We start from the raw sequence: 14,626 nt of genomic DNA, 5'->3' as shown, positions 1-14,626 counted from the left end.
CATTAGAATGAAAAAAAGTAATGTTCTTTCTTCAATTTTAATCCATTTCACATTGTTGCCAAGGGTATTCAAATCTAATACTTATTAGATTTTAATACCAGTAAAACTGGACACCGGATCACAAGATGATGTGTATGTTTATGTGGTTTAGTGGAGCTCTGGGATTCAGTCAGACTTCCTATTAAGTTACGTTTTGTGAACAGTGTATACCAGTGAATCTGTGGTTTTCATCTAGAGCCAGTACTAGTAAGTTTTGAAAGCAAGTATACACAAGTGAAAAGGCTTCTGCTCAAAAATTAAAGGCACAAAAATAAATTTTTTATCGTCCAAGGAATTTAACATTCCTTTAACCCAAATATTGCAGATGGACACAAGAAAACACATAACTGACCTGATCCAAGAGAGATTTAAGGAGTTGAAAACTGAAGCATGCCTACTACATAGCAAATGGAGATGACTGTCAACGAACAATAATTTAATAAAGTTCCTTTTAATATGGAATTTTTCAAGCTGTAAATGATCAATATTTCCCAAGCCTGGTAAATTTGAAATCAGCTGTGTAATACATACTAATGATCAATATTATTGCAGAAGAATTTTATAGCATCAGATGAGTGCTTAAACTAAATTCACGCAATGTGCAAAGAAAGACACTCTTGTTTAATAAAAAAAAAAACAATAATAAAGTCAACAGAATCACTTATTCAAAATAGTAGAACTCTGTCATGTCCAGACAAAGTTGCTTTGGCAACCACATGCATACAACTACGACCAGCAGAAAAAAAAATTAGAAGCTGTTTTTTATGTGCAAAATCTAAAACAAATTTAAAGCAAAAACGAGAACATATACTCAAATCTGGATTAAAGTTTCCCATTGCTGAACTAAACTGAATGCATGTTACAATCATTAATCTCTCGTCCAAACTTTAATTTATTTTACGGATTGATTTGGTTAAATTTGGTGATCTGTGATCTTAGAAATATCCCCATTAAATTTGTTGTGTCCAAAACTGTTGTGAATAGTTCCAATTTAGACTTCTGCCAAACCATGCTGAAAAAGTGGAAAGCAGCTCAAAACCACCAGTGTGTTGTGCTAGGGTTAAAATCACTCTTCATCAACCAAAAAACCTATAGTATCAGACTGAGGAGACCATCCATGTGGCAACTCTACCACATTTCAGTACTGGAAAGTTATAAATAAATAATAAATTATAGTTGGACAATTTTGATTGCACGAGTTATTCGTTATTCACATCCTGCACTAGAAGCTCTCTGTTTTCATAAGTCCAGAAACCATTCAAATCAATAAGAATGCTTGTAACTGTTTCTCCTTGGCCACTGTAAACAAAACAAAGGGCAGATATGTTTGAATGCATTTTATACTTTTCTGGCACGTTTTGTGAACTATCAAAAACTGTTAGGTTCGAGTATACAACGAATGCGACTAGCTTGTCAGCAACAAAGCTTCTGAACTTTTCTCCTGTTCAGAACACTAAGAATTTTTGTTGGTTGCTTGTGTTTTGCACCTTTGTTGCAAAAATGCACCTTAATAAGGAAAGAGCTTATTACAAAACAATCTTTTCCGTGTACGACTTAAAAGAGCACTTACCTACTAATAAGGTCTTGCAGACTAATTCTGTATGGATCTGCGGGTTTTACCATGTCGAAAATCTCATCCTGGCAGAATAAAACATCTCTCTCATATTGACAACTGATTGACATTTTGATTTACATTTACTAAAATTTGAAGAGACTATAATTTTTGAAAGAAGAATGTTAAGAGTGTTAGATCAGTGCAGTTATGATTGTCACTCATTGGGCTCAATCCTGTTCAAGCATTCATTTCATTCCTGCTCAAGTAACAATCACAAAGTGCAACAATCTAAAAGTCTTACCATGGATTCTCACCAGGTATTAATAATTGTGTGTTTTTCTAACTTCAAGCATTTCAAAGAACAAATAAATGTAACTTTGGAAGGTTTTGACTGTTGCACAAAAGTATTGAAAGTATTGTTATGGTGGTCATAGTCCCCTTTCCAGGAAACTCGCTTCCCGACATGATTGTGTGATTCCTCATTTTTTGTTTCTGATTCATAGAGCGGCTTTCAAATGTGTGTCATAAAACCAAAACCAAAGTAATTACTTTGGCCAATCAAAAAGGACGGGGACAATCCAGTAAACCAATCAAAACTCGAAGTAATTACACGTAGCCGACACAAAGTGCGGGAAAATGTGCACGCGCTAGCTATGATTGGTTTTGGTTTCACTTCTGATTGGTTGAAAAAGTGGCGCGAGAACTTAATTTGAACCAATCACTGAGTGAAGTAATGCAAAACCAAAGTACTTATCTAATTACTTTCGACACTCAATTGAAAACCACTCTAAAAAGTGAACACCAGTGATTAAAAACCTTTCTATAATACTAAATAAATTTTATCATCACCTTCACATCAAGAAACTTCACTGGTTCATGGCCGTGCTTCTTCATTTCTTCTTGGATTTCCTGTATGTGAAAGAACATGAATTTCACCAGACAGTAGAAACCAACAAAAAGAATAAACTAATTTCAAACAATACCAACAAATGCAGACAATCTTGAACATCTTACCCGGAAAAAGTAGTTTAATGAAAAAATATTTAAATGTCCAACAGCCTGAAATGAAAAGAAACAACTCACTTTATGTACTGATTGAAAGCTTCAACTTTTTTGTATGCACTAAGAGGCCATTTTCATGGCCTGGCTTGCACTTGATAAATGAACACAAGAGAGCATCTTAAGGCAACTAAACAGATTGAGCAACATAAGAGTTCATGTTTTTTAACCTGGCAATATCCTGTTATTTTCCATGACTCTAGCAGGAAATCGGTCACAGTACAGTATGAGCTACCAGAAGCCTCTTAAACTACATTGTATGGTGAATAGCATCAGTGGTTATTTACCTGAATGTCAAGTATCCTGAACATGTATTGCAGAGCCTGTTAGTATGACAAACAGACAATGATACATCAAGCACCAATGAAAAAACTCCCATTTCATTGAAACTTTCTTTAGAGCTTTTTTTTCTACAAAGTCATATAAAGATAGATCACTCAAAATAATGCAAATTCAAAAATTATCACCACTTGGCCTTGTATCAAGTCTGGCAAGACCAAGTTTATTTGTTTGTAATTATTTGTTTTTCTTTTTTTTTTTTTGCAAAAACTACTATTGACCAACCTGTGGTTCTTTTCTGTTCTCCAATGCAAGGACAAAATCCAAATACGTCTTGTAATCCTAAATAACCATGGTTATAGAGAAAAGGTACTGTTAAAATGCTTTGGAAAGACACATTGCTGGTAATAAAGTTAACCTACTGAAAGTTCCTTCACCAAGTAAGCAGCATGTACATTAAGTTACAGATGACTGCATGTTTCAAAAATCTGAAAGGACTTTACTGTATAAGCCTTTAAATTACCAACCCATGGCATCAAGAACTTGTTTTATACTCCAACCCACGTCAGAAAGACAGGGAATTTGACCCAAGACCTCAGCAACAGGTCAGTATTACTTACATGTACCTATTACACTGTTATTGTAACTGAATTACTTGGGGACACCACACATGATGTGCAACTATAGGGCTCAGGCAAGGATCGAATTTCAATTATGACTCTTTCATCAGTAGATTAATTTTCTTTCATTCTTACCAACTAAGCTTTATCTACATGTAATTATTATTGATAATTATTGTAAGTTACTATGGACAAATGAACTAACCATTTCTCCATCATATGTCAAACATTCCTGAAACACTCTGTCAACAAAAACCCTGGTCAGTGTCCCGGATCCATATCTACCAACACAGTAAAACAATAATATTATTATTCGACGTACACACTCGATTATAATACAAGGGAAATCCTACAAGTAATTTTGTAGATTTATGATTGACATTTTAGGGAAAAGATGCATGATCATCTGTCATACACTCAACAGAATCCTTCAATTTCGATTGGATGAGAGCAGTATAATTATTATAAATTTTAACCCATTTATACCTGAACCCCCCTGGACCGCCCCCTTTGATGAGTAAAATCGACTGGCATGAGACAGTCAGAGTAAAATCAACTGGTGTTATATAGACAGAGTAAAATCCATCACAAAAATTTTCTCCAAAATAATATTAATATCAATAATTCACAGTAACTGAAGATCGGTTTGACTGTCCATACTGTCAGTAGTGTCTAGTGACATAACCATACCTTGCTAATTCCTCTTTACTTAACATCCCATTATGATCTGTATCAAGACTTAGATATTGGCCTGTAGAAGTCAATGATCAATAATAAAATTGTTGTTTAGGAAGCCCATTTATTCTTTATACTTTTTGCAATCATGTTAACTAATGGACATATACTGTTCTCATTTAACAAACATTTGTTTGGATTTTGTACATCATCTATAGGGAAACTTAAGAAAGATATATACAATGTCTTTTCTTGGCAGCCACTATGAAAGATGATAAGGATAAGATTTTCGCACATGACATTATTATTTAAGATCGTGAATGGCTATCAATTGCCTGCCAGTGACTATCCCACTGCTATGGCAGAAGAAAAAAACCTTGACAATTTTGGGGCTTGACCTAACAAAAGGTTAGGTTAGGTTAGGGTTCTAACATATAAGTTGCTCCTACATCTTTAAACTGATTACCTAAATTAACTTCACAAAAACATGACTTTGTTAAAGGAGTACAGACAGTCTAGCAGGGAAAACAAAGTTATTTGACCTTACCATAGACTCTTAAGGCCGACGGAGCAGAAAACCAATTAGCATCTTGCTGTTCCTTGGACAAGTCTTCGTCTCTTAGCTAAGCAAAGAAAAAGATCAACCACTTTTCAAATTCCACTTCATTCAGACATTAACTAGTAATTATCCTCAAGTTTCTTGAATCAACATCCACTATCATAAAATCAATCTCACATTTAATTGCAAGATTCATCTTGGAATTAAATTATAGATTAAGCCTGTTTGTTCTCATGCAGAGTACTGCAAGTGTTGCAAGAGGGTTTTTCCCTTTCCCTCTCTTTGATTTGATCTACCTACATGTAAATTAACCCATAGACTCCTGGGAGTGAGACTCCCAGATGTTACTCTGTCTAGTGCCAGACAATAATAATAATAATAATAATAATAATAAGAATAATAATTATTATTATTATTATTGTTATTATTATTATTCAGATAACCGTAACAGGAAAAATTAACCGTTAGCTGTAAAAAGGGACAAAAATTTCAATAATTTATTATAGGCGTAAAAATGCTCAAAATTTAACAGTTAGCCGTAAAAGCCGCTACCCCAGTGAGACGCTCTTAATTCGAGTACACGAACTTGTGTTGAACGGTATATAAGCATGTGACTCAAAATTGATAAATGCTTATAAATTTATTACTTTAATTTTAATTTGTGCAAGCCCTACATAATTATTGAGAAGCAGTTTACATCATACACATATTACCAGTACCGTACTGCATTTTACTTCCTTATGGGTAATATAACATGATCAGACTGACCTCCAAAAGATCATCAAGGAAACTGCAAGCAAGGATGTCTTGAATTTTAATCTTTCCTGTATGAGAGATCAGATGCAAAACCTGGTTTAACATCACATTATGCATGTACAAGTTTTTTTTAGATTACTACTTACAATATGGATGCCACAACAGCCTTTCAGGGCTTGAAATTGCGACTCACTGGTCGCCAATGCGACCAAAAATTGAGGACTGGCGACTAGATTTTCAGCACTGGTCGTCAGCTGGCGAATCACGTTTTGTCTGATAACCCAGGATAAACAGCAGGCAACTGTTGTATTTCAATGAATCTTTACATGATGAAACTGTTCGGAACTGGTAGCTAGAACACGACTCACCTTTCTCTCCCCATTAAAATAATGTATTAATACTACAAGAAAACCGGTTTCTCACATTGTTAATTAATAGCACAAATGTACTGCGATACTTCGATCACCGCGTTTACTAGGCGCCATATTGTTTCAGCGGGTTCATGGGATCGTGGGCGCAATTAAACACCGTATGCGTCTTGCCGGTTACCGTGAATTTTGCGCCCGGAAGATGAAGATTCGGTAAGAAGGTTAATTGAAAATTTAAATCCATCGGCAGTTGTGAATGCTGAAAACGTAGATTTAGCCATATTACCGAAGGACCTCCTCGGAACTAGCTTGATATTGATAACATATTGATAATGAAGCTACAATCGGCGACAAAATTAGTTGAGACAGTTGCTAACAGAGCACACTGGCAACGACACATTCATTGTTTGCAAAGAAAACTTGTCCAGAAAGTACGTTTCCGGGATACCCCTCCCTTCCCCACCCTAATCAATGTTGTACCGCTGTCGACAAGGCTCGTAGAAAACAGAAAAACACAACATTGTCCCGGGGGTGCGGGGGAGGGGGCCATTTGCGCCGCCGAGCTTGCAAACGACTCTAAAGGATAAGAGTGTCTCAACAATTTTGACGCCGATTGTAGATATCGCACAATGAGTTTGAAATTTGCATGGAACCTTCAAAAAGCAACCTGTACCCTTAAGTTAACGTAAAGTGGGTTGGAGAACTTGTCCCCTCTGTTAAAAAGCGAACACCTGCAAAATTGACTATGCTGTTTTTTTTTTTTGTTTTTTTTTTTGTGCTACTTAATAATTATGACTTTCCTTGCACGCCAAGTTGGCGACCAAAATTTATGATCTGGCGACCAAATTTTTCCCATTAGTCGCCAGCTGGCACCTGAGCAAAAAAGTTAATTTCAAGCCCTGCCTTTATGGATTTATAATCCCAAGACGTAGGGTGGATAGCGAAAAATGCAACTACACTCCTGGCCTCGGTCTTTCAAAAGGTGGATAACGCTCTCCACCGGATAAATCGCTATCCAGCGGATAAACACTAGCAAAACCAATTGAGTTATCCAGTGGATCTAGTGATATTCACCCTTCGAACAAATGGGGCCAGGAGAAAACCCTAATCACATCCGTGGTGTGCATGATTACAATTTCCCACAAACAACTCACAAAAAAAAGCAAAATGTCTAAGGGTGAATTAATTACTACGTTATCTCAAATTTCAAACAAAGAACATCATTCAGAAAAGATGGTAGTCAAGAACATTATTTCTACCCAATGGCCTTCCAGCTGTAGGATCCCCCACAAAAATGCTGTAAAATTGATGGTGTTATATTGCACTAGTGTACCTATTGGCAGGGAAAAACTTACTTTAACACATCAATTAAGGCACATACATAGGTGTGCTGTCACATTTCCATTTATTTTTTACCCTGAAGACTTTGCAGAGTTGAGTACAAATAGCCACTGACAACAGAGATCACAGCTCCACTTAAGATGTTCGATTCCTTCTCTGTGTTTGTTGAACCCATAAGTTACCAGAGAATTTTCCATTTGGTTTCAGTGCTGTACATAACAGCACACTTGGTAAAAATAATATTAGAAATACAGCTCACTTTGATTTTGGCTTGATGGGTGAAAGATTGTTGTCGCAAGTCCATTACTCGTTGCTTTTAAGATTCCAGATATTTATTTTTCACCACCTGTCTTGTTTATCCAACTGACATTCCATTCTTGAGCTAAGGGTATATTTTGTTTAAAGATGCACTAAAACGCCATTTGTGTTACAATGACTTTCGACGCCATTGCAGGTTAATTAAATGTTCTCCTGCGTCCACCAGAGAAATCTACGCATTACCCCAGCCCCCTCAAACGTAACAAAATATGCACAGAAGACTCTATGCACAAAGACACCACTTAGCTGGGGAGTGACAGGCAAGACTTTTACCAACACAAAAAAAAATAAATAAATAAAACAAAGAAATTATACCCATTTTCCAACTGGGATTGCCATACTGGCAACCTAGTAAAAATTTAACTGAAACAAAAAATTAACTGCAACAAATACATCGAATACGTTATTCGTCAACTGGGGGCATCCTGGGGCCCCGAGGAGTGAATGGGTTAATATTACACTCCAATCAGTGCCCCCCCCCCTCCTTCCCGGACTTCAGTGAATTTCGGACTGACTCAAAGCTTTACATTCTTTCATGAATGTCGTGTAAATCATCACTTACCTGTTCTCAGAGGATCCAAAAAGAAGAAAAATTTTCTCACAGCAGTGCAGACATAAAAAGAATAGAAAGATTTCTCCAGGCCATCTAACTGAAAACAAGTTAGAGTACATTTTATTACTTTTTATAACAAGCAGTGTCTAGCCTTATAACATTTTAGGATGATACATGTACATGTAAACCTTGAAAAATAATGGCACAAAAGGATTTTCATCACCGTGACGGTTTTCTGCTCTTAATAGTATTAAAAAAGAAAGAGTGTACATAGCCAGTCAATTTGCCCTGGGTGTTATAGCATGACAACATAGCACTTGCTTAATTGATTAAAAAAAAAACACATCACCCTCATCCTCTCAAAATGTGTTTTCCTTGCACTGATCTAAAGTTTATGCATGCCTGGAACAGGGGCTCATCACATGGTTTGTTGGCAGAGATTTTGCCTGTCTGAGGGTGCTATTCTATCCATGGGCTGGCCTGACATAGGGAAAGCTCTTGGATTCCCCAAGCACACTCCTGTCTACCTTCATTAACGCAATACAGCGGTTTAATGGCCAATCATCATTTTTGTAAGTCATGCACATGTAATTATAAACAGAACTACAAGCATACCTGTGGTAAAGTGGGAATCAGTTCCAAGATATAATTTTCCAGATCCTGGTACAATAAAAAGTAAAACAATAAATAAATGCTTGTGTTTTAGCCAAAGGATAGTTTACATGTGTAAAAATCTGGACAAAAGCTGGGCACCCAGTGATAGATATTACTTCAACAACATCACAACTAAAGAAAACTTCAACGGGTAAGTAAATCAGTGAGATGGGATTGGGTAAAACACTGCCCTACTAAATTCAATATAATAAAATGGAGAGCCAATTTCAAAAGGTGCAATGAGACTTTCAATTTTCTAGGTAAATCGTCATTAAAAGTCCAAAAAATAATTAATAATATGCTGGACGCAAATCAAACTGTAATGCATTAGATATAGCAGAGTACCAAAAATTACCTTCAGTTGATGAATTTTCATAAATTAATGAAAAATTAGCTTACTGATTCTTTGAGGTATCCTTGTCCTGCAACATCATATAAACTAAGCCCTATTCTGGTTTGATGTAGCCAAACTATAGAAATAGAGAGAAATAAAGAGAAATCATCTGAAAAGTAAATTTCAATTCAAAGTCTGTATTGTACAGATGGCCCTGAGAAACACCAGTGTTCACAAGTCGTTGTTGCACTGCAAAATTATGGTAGCCTACATGTACACTGTAATTACTTGCCTTGTTTTTGATTTAGTGGGGAACAAGCAATAATTATTATTCCATCCTGTTCAGGCCTGCTCAAGATGATCCCCATTAAGTACTCATTGTTTCTGTTGTTTAGTCTTATACTGAATAACAGTAATTTTTTTGTTAATGTAGCAAGCCAATCAGTGACAAGTGAGTGATCCTTACAAGAGCTGCTATACGATCCTTAAACCAACTGTGTAAGGATTCTTAATCATCAGTTTTCAGAGTTTTGAAGGATGCACTCGTGAAATTATTTTTTCTCTAATAATTATTAGTTTGTGATAGTTTAAGCCAGTGTTTTAACCCACCTTTGCGCATCACATAGTTAAAAAACTGCATGATGGATATTCTGAAATTTAAACAGAAGGAATACAATGTAAATGATCAATTTTACATTTTTCTTATACATCATTTTATTTTATGCTTTTGCTATATAATGATAATCTGAAAGTCGGAGAAAAACTGGGGACATTTTCACATGCACACACTTTGTACTTAAAAAACAATGATTAAGAATGATTTCTAGCATCCGTGTACTGATGTGGTACTAACCTTCCAAAAGGATCCTGCTGAAAAAGCTTGGCAAAGACTGTTGCACTGAAGAAAGGCCTGCAACCAACATGCAAAGGAAATGGATGAAACTACCGATTTAAAAAAAATAGCTTACATTCGACAAATTCAATGTCAAAATGAATATTGAAACAAACAAGGCCAAAAGAAATGGGACAGGAAAGCCATGACCTCACTTCTTCAGTTAAATTTCTTCTGATTCATGCATACAATCACTGCACAGCTTTCCATGAGAAAATATAAAATATTTTAAAATATAAATATAATTTCTAAAAACAAAACCCATGTTGTGTTAGGGGAGTTTGCTGTGAGTTGAGAATTAGGGCTCTTTTTTTTCATCAAAATAAATTGAAGTAATCATAATCGTGTTTAGTCTTCACAATTTTACCTGCATTTAGCACCTGCTTCTTCTCCAACTTTCAAAAAGTCTTCATAATTTATCATCTAAAATTAATGTTGGTATAACAGTATTTCATTTTAAATGACATTAATACTGAATACTCATAACATACATGTAGTCATTACAAAAAGTTCCAAAAAACAATTATTGCAAATAATAAGTAAACGTTTTCATTTGATAATATTAAATTTAAAAATTTTTACTTGGAAGTGAGGTAAAATTGTACCAGTTATTGCTGCAAAGTTATTTCATCCTCCACGCCATTTCATTGATTAAAAGACTATGTACACTGTACAGTGTAATGAAGAAATTTCCCATTTTTTAATTTTGGATATAAATTATACATTGGATGCAAAACTATGATGATCAACAAATTGTTTACTTAAAGCAATTTGCAAAAATGTGGTTGATTTCCATGCACTTCTTAAAGCACTCTTTTCCCTTTTCTTCAACACTACACCTCTGGCCCCAGTTGTTCAAAAGGTGGATAACGCTATCCACCGGATAAATCACTGATTATATCCACTGGATAGTGATTTATCCGGCAAATAGCGCTATGCATCGTTCGAACAACTGGGGCCTGATATACATCCTTGCCTTAAAATCTCGGTAAAGGTAAATTTGGGTGTCTCGCTCAATTTTTTTTGTTTTTGCAAATCTTCAATCGGTGGGCTGTGAAGTAAAGTTTCCTGAACATTTTTTTGATAAAATTGTTAATTTAAAAGTGAAATGGTTTCATTCACTGAGCTAAATTGTAAATATTAATTTTTAATTTTAACAGGAAGAGAAATTTTGTATCTCTGTGCCGAAATGACATTGTAATATCCTCTATTTATTCCATCGAATACTGCACTTTAAGACATGCATATCTAAATGTACCTGATCATCTCCAATGACAGGTGGAGTATGATGCTTGTCAAGAAGAAACCACAAATTCTAATGACAAAATAGGACACTAATTAATTTGTACATGTTCAGTCAGTTCACTGCCCCTATTCAATAATAAACTACTTGTCTAGATCTAAATTCATATTTATGGCATATTTGCGATCCCAGGAAATAATTATTTGGGTAATTGAGTGAGATACATGTAATATAAGATTTGGCAGAACATACAACGTGTGAAACAATCCCATGACTATGCTAGAGGTGCATGAATAATACAAGGTTAGTTCAGGTTTGTTAACTTTTTTCTCCAGGAAAGTGGTTGATTATAACGTAATATTATATTTCATTACCTGTAGTTCATCATTATCAAGAAGTTCTCGACTTTTTCTCTGAAGAAATACTGCTCTTGCTTCTTCTCTCAATTTTTGCAATAAGACCTCATCTTCAGATGGAAGCTAAAAATGTACTGAATTCATCAATGAGTTATAAAAAAGATAATGTCACTAATTTCCATACCTTATTGATCCAATGACCCCTGAGAGTGACACTTAATAGATTTTACTGTCTAATGCCAGACGATTTTACTTGTCAACAGGGGGAAAACTAAACATAAACTGGTTTGGAAAATTTGAAATAAAACTGAACATGAAAAAAATTCTCTAGAGCAGATTCAGAGTCACCATAAAATTTTTCCAGTTGTAAAGTTGGCTATGAATCTGCTGGAACTGAATTTCTTTAAACTAAATGCAGAGAGTTTTATCCTACCATGCTAATCATTCTCCAGCAATATAAAGTGGAGGTTGACCACTAAGTTTGTTTTTGAGATATATGCACTTAAAGACAACATATAGGGAGTTTCTAGATGGCTCTTTTGTTGCCATAGTAACCTATTACATTACATTAATGAATGCATCTTGTTAAACCTTAATTGGTGTTTGGTCTGCTATCGTGACATAATGCTATTAAGTGCATGAAACACTTAAGTAGATTAGCACAGTTGGTTGAAAGTGTTAAGACTGGTTTGAGCTTCCTCAAGCCTCACAAAGTGTCCCCAACTTCAAAATCACTTGTGTCTGTCAGATTACAACATAGTTAATAGACGAGAATGGTTAGGAAACCCGACAACTTTCTTTGTTGTAGGTTTTTGTTCTCTTTTTCGGCCTTGACCATGCACAAAACACAATAGTTGTTTACTCCGTACTGAGGAACTAACCAATAGAAACCTGTTGGTTACGTAATTTATGAATAGTGTATGAGCGGAAAACAAAAGATTGTGCACGGCTGTGGACTTTCCGACCTAAATCTTGGCATCTTTGTTTGCTCCTTTGATGTTTGCCGAGCTTCCAAACCAGTCCTCTCTATTAACTATGATTACAACCATAAACTGAGCAATATTATTATAAGTTACTTTGGGCAAATTTAAATTAATTGATATGTGAGCCTGTATATTCGTCATTACCTTGAAATAAAACCTTGGTATCGCTTCATAATTCTTTGCGTTGACTTTGCCTGCCCCTTTCCATTCATTGTAGTATTTTGTGAAAAGATCAGTCTCACTTGGGGAGCTTTGCTCTCCATCAGGAGCTTCTGGCAAGCACAAAATATGTTCATCAAAACAAATTCTTCCTTAAAAGTGCATAATAAAGCTTCAGTGAAGCATTCAAACTCTATAAATCACTGCTGCTAGCGCTAGTGTAACTCTTCCACATAGGGAAGATGTCTGTTTACAAACATCCTTTAGTTATTCAAACGTTCCAACCACCAGAACAAAAGACCCTTTGTTTCAACACCCAATGAGGCTCTGGTTGGCAGTCATTAATGACAATACTGGTGACATCAATGATATCTTCCCAATATTACGGTTGGCTTAGCCATCATGGTATATGAGCTATTTAACATAGTGTGCCTTCTAGTCCAATCCAAAATCCTATTAATTAAGAGACTATGGTGTATTTCTGTTTGTTAAAACTGGATCATTGGATAATGATGCTACAAATATTATTCTAGTAACTGTACGTGTTCGCATCAGTTTTCTTGTATTTACAAAGCAAAGTAGGGAAGATTTAAGGTGTTACGAAAACTAAGACACTCAAGAACTAAGATCAGACCCTGGGGTCTTAGTTTTCGTACAACGAAAGCAAAGATTCGTACTACGAAAACTAAGACCCCGGGATCTTTAAGTCTTAGGTCTTAGTTTTCGTAACACCCGGAAGATTTAAAACAATTATTCCACTTGCCCTTGTTGGATAAGAGGTCATACGCGCCTCGTTGGCTACATAATTGGAATAATTGTTAAATAATCGGGAGTACTGTATATAATTATAAAGCCCATACTTGCGTCTTTTTCTGTCTTCTTCTTTTGATTGAATCTTCGCAGCGTTTCTACCCACCCCGATCCACTCATTTCATTACGTAAAACTTCATAAATTTACTGGAAAAACATTTAAGTACGAGAGAGGACTGGGAATCAGTATTTTGGTAACTACGTCGTGTAGGCAATCATATAGTTGCAAGGAAAGGTTACGTTTTATACAAACGTTGGCCGTGTAGCACTTATATTTTAAACAGAGTTAATAGTTGCTCGAGGAAGCAAAATGCTGTTATGTCGTTGCCAACCTTGGACGTGATATTCATCTTAATAGTGAAGATATCAATGACGTCACCTATTGATATCAATGTGCCAACCAGAGCCCTATTGGATGCCGAAACAAAGGGTTCTTCTCTTCGGTGGTTCGCAAATTTGAATATCAAACGAAATTTGACGTCAATGTTTGTAAAGAGATATCTTCCCTATACGAAAATGTCTTGGTTTAAAAGCCAATGTAAGGGATTTTCAGATATTCAACAAGTCGTAAATAGACCTCTTGATCGCTTGAGATAACTGGTTGCAGCGCTTGTGGCATTCTACTGGATATTTTTGATGATACCAGAAGAGCTCATGCATGGTTAACTGTTCCCCATCTCAAGTTCACCAAATGACCTTCTAGCTTGTCACTAAAACTTGACGCTTGGTCTATGCTTTATGAGGGGGACATTGCCCAATACACAGGGGCACCCAACGAATCTGTTCCTCACATTATCTGTTCCCCAGAGGAATCTTGCTGGCTGGCAAAAATACAGGTGTTTCGATGAGCTGGCTGGGAAATTTTGTTATTGATAGAGGTTTTGCCTGGGAATTACTGACTTTTTCTAGCATTTCAACCCGAACTGGCTGTAGAAACTCTGAAGACTGAGGACGACTAAAAAAAAAAAAAAAAAAAAAAGAACCCCTTCCCTCTCCCAGAGAGTAGTCACAAACATACGACGGCTGGTGAGAGTGATTGCGCTTGCGGAAAAAACCTGTTTTGTCCCGGTTTT

At 35.8% G+C, this 14,626-nt stretch overlaps 2 protein-coding genes across 3 annotated transcripts in view; one reads left to right on the top strand and one right to left on the bottom strand.

Annotated features, from left to right (window-relative positions):
• The window catches only part of LOC138013535 (tafazzin-like), a 6,954-nt gene extending 5,614 nt beyond the window's left edge, over positions 1 to 1,340 (top strand). The window contains exon 11 of the mRNA XM_068860635.1: positions 365 to 1,340. Within this exon, the coding sequence (XP_068716736.1) occupies positions 365 to 457 (93 nt within the window). The 3' untranslated portion in view covers positions 458 to 1,340. The remainder of the gene's footprint in view (positions 1 to 364) is intronic.
• On the bottom strand, positions 475 to 13,873 carry LOC138013532 (serine/threonine-protein phosphatase 2A regulatory subunit B'' subunit gamma-like). Of its 2 annotated transcripts, none has more exons than XM_068860631.1 (20): positions 13,604 to 13,873; positions 12,729 to 12,856; positions 11,620 to 11,724; positions 11,261 to 11,317; positions 10,370 to 10,425; positions 9,964 to 10,020; positions 9,720 to 9,760; positions 9,176 to 9,246; positions 8,738 to 8,782; positions 8,132 to 8,219; positions 5,555 to 5,610; positions 4,775 to 4,850; positions 4,243 to 4,303; positions 3,758 to 3,833; positions 3,218 to 3,274; positions 2,941 to 2,976; positions 2,609 to 2,653; positions 2,444 to 2,503; positions 1,610 to 1,677; positions 475 to 1,338 (listed from the first exon to the last, which is right to left on the bottom strand). In XM_068860631.1, the coding sequence occupies exons 1-20, from the start codon at positions 13,671 to 13,673 to the stop codon at positions 1,239 to 1,241; spliced, it is 1,353 nt and encodes a 450-aa protein (XP_068716732.1). In that variant the 5' UTR covers positions 13,674 to 13,873; the 3' UTR covers positions 475 to 1,238. The 2 variants fall into 2 exon arrangements, with proteins under 2 accessions (XP_068716732.1, XP_068716733.1); XM_068860632.1 differs by having other exon boundaries at positions 12,729 to 12,853; positions 13,604 to 13,693.
• Positions 13,874 to 14,626: the final 753 nt, after the last annotated feature.

The sequence above is a fragment of the Montipora capricornis genome, chromosome 8 (genome assembly GCF_036669925.1).
Source record: "Montipora capricornis isolate CH-2021 chromosome 8, ASM3666992v2, whole genome shotgun sequence".
In the NCBI taxonomy this organism is placed as follows: Eukaryota; Metazoa; Cnidaria; class Anthozoa; order Scleractinia; family Acroporidae; genus Montipora; species Montipora capricornis.
Note: the sequence above shows the minus strand (reverse complement) of the source record. Positions and strands in the feature narration are given on the sequence as shown.